Raw genomic sequence first — 4,104 nt, 5'->3', positions numbered from 1 at the left:
TTGGAAAGAATACTTTTTTTATTTTTTTTTCCAGCAAGTTATTGTACCTGGCTAAGTTCTCCAACGGTAGTAAAAACACAAATGTTCTTGTTAGTGGCTTGCACTAAACTGCGGTGTACACGTGTGAAAATTATTTGGCTCTTTAACGTCTTGCCTTTTGCCGTTGCCCGCGGTGAGGAAGGCTGCGCGCAGGGGCCGGGCCGGGCGCGGATGCGCCGGGCTCCGCGCGGCCCCGCGGTCCGGGACCGACCCCGGCCTCGTCCGGGGCGGCCGAGAGGGGGCCGCGCCGGATCGCACCTTCGCCGAACCTATTTGGTATAGATTTGTGCTTATTCCCCCCCTTCCCCCCCCCGGGGTTATTTAGGGAACCTGGAAAGGCACCTCTGAAATTTGCAATTCCTGGTCAAATCAACGTATCTCTAATTGGAAGTAAACAGGGTCAGGGGACGAAGTTACTTTGAAATTGATACATTGTTTAATTGACAAGGCGAAAATTTTAGGTTTCAAGTTTGCATATTGCACCTTTGTAGCATTTGGGTTTGGTTTCTCTTTCTTTCTTTCTTTCTTTCTTTTTTTTTCTTTTTCTTTTTYTTTTTCTTTTTTTTTTTTGGTCGAGGGAAGACCTTTGTCAAGCAGTCACGGCTTTCTGAAGGAGCTGGGGGCTTTCTCGAGCGGTGCGTTCGCACGTATTTACAGTTCTCTGGAAACAAGGCTGTAATCTGTGCAGCTCTAAACATACCAGTGTAAACATTCATTTCAGAACAACTCCAGTAAGCAGATTTTTCACGACCATCGTAATTTCAGCAGAGCGGTTAAGTATGCAATGCACCTTTTGCAATTGGCAGTTTAAAGTGATGTGGGTGAGTGTGTGTGTGTGCGTGTGCATGCAGGGGGGAAGGGTAACTCCACTGAAAGGCAATTGTTTACTCTTTCTAAATATATTTGGCTGCAGGTATTCTTAGACTAGGCCTTTTACAATGAGAGGAAAACTACGGTATGGATCAGTAAACAGAGCTGAAATCAGTTAGTGGCTGCTTGGAATATTTCAAGACACGAGGGGTGGGGAGAGGCCATCACAAAAGGCAGGAATTAAAAAATTGAAAACCAGGCAGTGGACTGCCATCAGACATGTTGACTTTGAATCACACAGTAAACATTACATTGCTGCTTTGTTTTCTTTTTTCTTTTTTTTTTTTATTTACGATAAATTATTCTCCTGGGATTGGTCGATGAGTGGAATCCTTAAAATTTAATTTGGGAATGATCTAGTATAAATAAAATGCTAATCAAAAGAAAGAAACCAGCAATTATTCACACTAAACTCTGCTGATTCAGCAACTCAATTATAACTGCCTTTCTCAAGCTGCAAACTTTTCAGATTGTTTTCGGAGTTGCTGCACCCATCCTCCCCCTGGCCTGGAGACCTTCCCCCGTCCTCAGCTCGGCCTCCACTTCGGCCTGCAGCCTTTTTTTTTTTTTTYCCCTTTCTTTTTGAGGAGTTGGGGGCGAGGGAGGGAAACAGTTAACCTCTTGAAGCGTATTTCCTCCAAATGAAAAGAGTGAACTTACAAACGAAGAGGAAACCATGGATAACTGCAATAATTCAAAGTGTATGGAATCAAGAATTTTTTAAACAGTGTTTTTAATTGAAAATAAAGCTAAAGCATGCTTTTCAACAGTGCAAATTTCCATAATTTTGATTTACTGCTTCCATCATCACAATATATTATACCAGCTTGTCTAACCAAGGGCTAGACTCTAGAAGTCTGCCTGTTCGACTATTTTGATATTAAGTGCAAATATAGATAATTGCCTCTGATTGTCACGTGCAGTAGAAATGTTTCTGCTACATAGAGAGGATGGTATGGAAAAAAACCCCAACATTTCAAGAGGTGAAGATCAAACTGAGAAGTGTACTACAGTTGAAATGCCTGAGTTTTGGTGCCAAAAAGCTATGAATAACATGGTATTCTCATTTTGTGTATTCTTTTCACTTATGGCCTCTGGTTTCACTTTCTGTGTTGTATTTACTACTTTGCTATTTCCTCCAGCCAGCGTGAGGGGCTGGACCATAAATTGTACTGCTATCCGGCAAATATTTTAGTTGCTTTGCAAGTTTGTAAGGGGCATGTTCAAACCACAACTTAAGTATGACATTAGTGGGTAACAGTAACCTTATTTAAGACCTCTGGGTGAAACAAAAATACTTTCCAATTGCAAAGAGTGGCTGTACAAGTAAAAAGACACCCTTTACCAAAAATAGAATTCCACATTTATTTACTGGTTTCAGATGAGGCAGCTTTTTGCAGGGTTGGGGTTGCAGGCGAACCCCAGTCTTTCCAAACCATAGAAAAATGAGTAAGTGCAACTGCTCTTAGAAAAAGACACCCCTACACCCGAAAACAAAGCTCCCAAAAAGTAGACTGCTGCCACATTGAATTATAGTGAACCCTTACTGTGCAACCATGTAACTTAACAAACTTTAACTGAATTAACAGTTAGACTTCCATTTTCAAAATCTAGTGCATAAATTTAATGGCTCATTCTAATATTTATTATTCAACCTTTTGACATTTATTTGCAGCAGTTGAACTGAGGTACTGGTGCCTTATTAGCATTTAAACAGTAAAGTGTTTCAGCTCTACCATAATAACTGAGTTTAACTTGAGTCTTTAGCCTGAAGTACTCTGTGGAATGTAACCAAAACAAACAAACAAACAAAAAAAAAACAAAAAAAAACCCAAAAAAACAAATGAAACAAAACAAAACAAAAAACCCAAAACAAAACAAAAAGCCACTGTTGTAATGGTAAAGAAAATAGTAATCCGGTTTCTGTCTTCACAATGTGATAAAACAGGATTCCGAAAGTGTGTATAGCATTAATGGGCTTGTACAAACCATCCTGTGGAGTTTAAAATGTAAGAAAGTTAAAGGTGGTTCAAGAAAATATTTTCCAAACTATTTTATTAATTAAATTTCCTGAATTTGTGGCTAGGTGGAAGAGGTATTGCAGAACCGCCCAGCTGCCATTTCCATACAGGATGGGCCTTGTGAGGTGGTTGGGAATCCTTAGTGGTATTTAAGGAATAAGCTGGCAACAAATCCCCATCATTGCCAATAATTAGTGATGGTGGACAGGGAAAATTTGCCATGAAATTAAATGGCCTTTTCACTGCTGATGCTACATTGCTGGCTACCCTTTTGCGTCTATTGTTAACTGTAAAATCATCCAGTGTTCCTTCATGTGTCTCAATTTTACCTGTAGGACGTGGGCTTCGAGCTGATTTCAAATTTGGTTTGACTGGAGGAGTCTGCAGTACAGGTCGCTTTCCCAGAACCAATGTCCTGTAATTTTTTCTCACCCTTGCTCCAAATTTATACTCCCCATCCTCAGGTTTTGGAGTACCTAAAGTGCATGAGAGGGCCTGACTCTGAGTCAGCGGGTTTAAGGAAGTGGTTTCTTTCTCAGTGCATGCAGAATCTTCCTTGGCTGTTAATAAAGCGTCCTGGTTATTACTCTCAGTCACACCGTAAAACTTATCCTTAGTATCATTGCACTCACACTTTAGCTTATATGTTGTAAGGTCAGGCTCACACTCGGCGTTCGCACTGCTGTCCTCTATTTTGATTTTAATGCTGTGCAGGAACGGCAATGCCTTATTGCCTGTATCAGTGCRGTGGAGCTCTGCTGCTGCTGCCCCTGGAGAAGCAGCATCCTCCTCAGGATCAGTTTGTAAAGAGGGCAAATCCGTGGCAAATTCAATACAATGAGGGATTTTGGAATCTTTTTCTGAATTTGCTGCTGCTGCAGAAGAATCATTATTTAAGAACCTAGCAGCTATTGTATTGTTATCTGCACAGTGTGTAGTAGTTGCTTGCAGGCATTTCCTTGCCTCTCTGAGTATTCTTTGTTGTGGAAATGCATTGTTTGTCTTTGGGCTAGGTGAAGAGGCCCCCTTTGCAACACAGTTAATTGTTAGGTCAGTACTCTTGGCATTACTGGCAAATTCAGAGTGTGGGAATGTGATCTCAGGCACCCTATCATCTCCGATCTCCGCGAAGCAGCTGCCCAGGCCGCCGGGGCAGCGCAGCGCCGGGGCGGCG

At 41.6% G+C, this 4,104-nt stretch overlaps 1 protein-coding gene across 1 annotated transcript in view; it reads right to left on the bottom strand.

Moving 5' to 3' along the window:
• Nucleotides 1-1,625: 1,625 nt before the first annotated feature.
• SKIDA1 (SKI/DACH domain containing 1) overlaps nucleotides 1,626-4,104 on the bottom strand; it is a 3,883-nt gene continuing 1,404 nt past the window's right edge. The window contains exon 2 of the mRNA XM_026064949.1: nucleotides 1,626-4,028. Coding sequence (XP_025920734.1) covers nucleotides 2,967-4,028 — 1,062 coding nt within the window. The 3' untranslated portion in view covers nucleotides 1,626-2,966. The remainder of the gene's footprint in view (nucleotides 4,029-4,104) is intronic.

Source organism: Apteryx rowi, unplaced genomic scaffold (genome assembly GCF_003343035.1).
Source record: "Apteryx rowi isolate R43461 unplaced genomic scaffold, aptRow1 scaffold_222, whole genome shotgun sequence".
NCBI classification, from domain to species: domain Eukaryota; kingdom Metazoa; phylum Chordata; class Aves; order Apterygiformes; family Apterygidae; genus Apteryx; species Apteryx rowi.
This window is presented reverse-complemented; position numbering and strand designations above follow the sequence as displayed.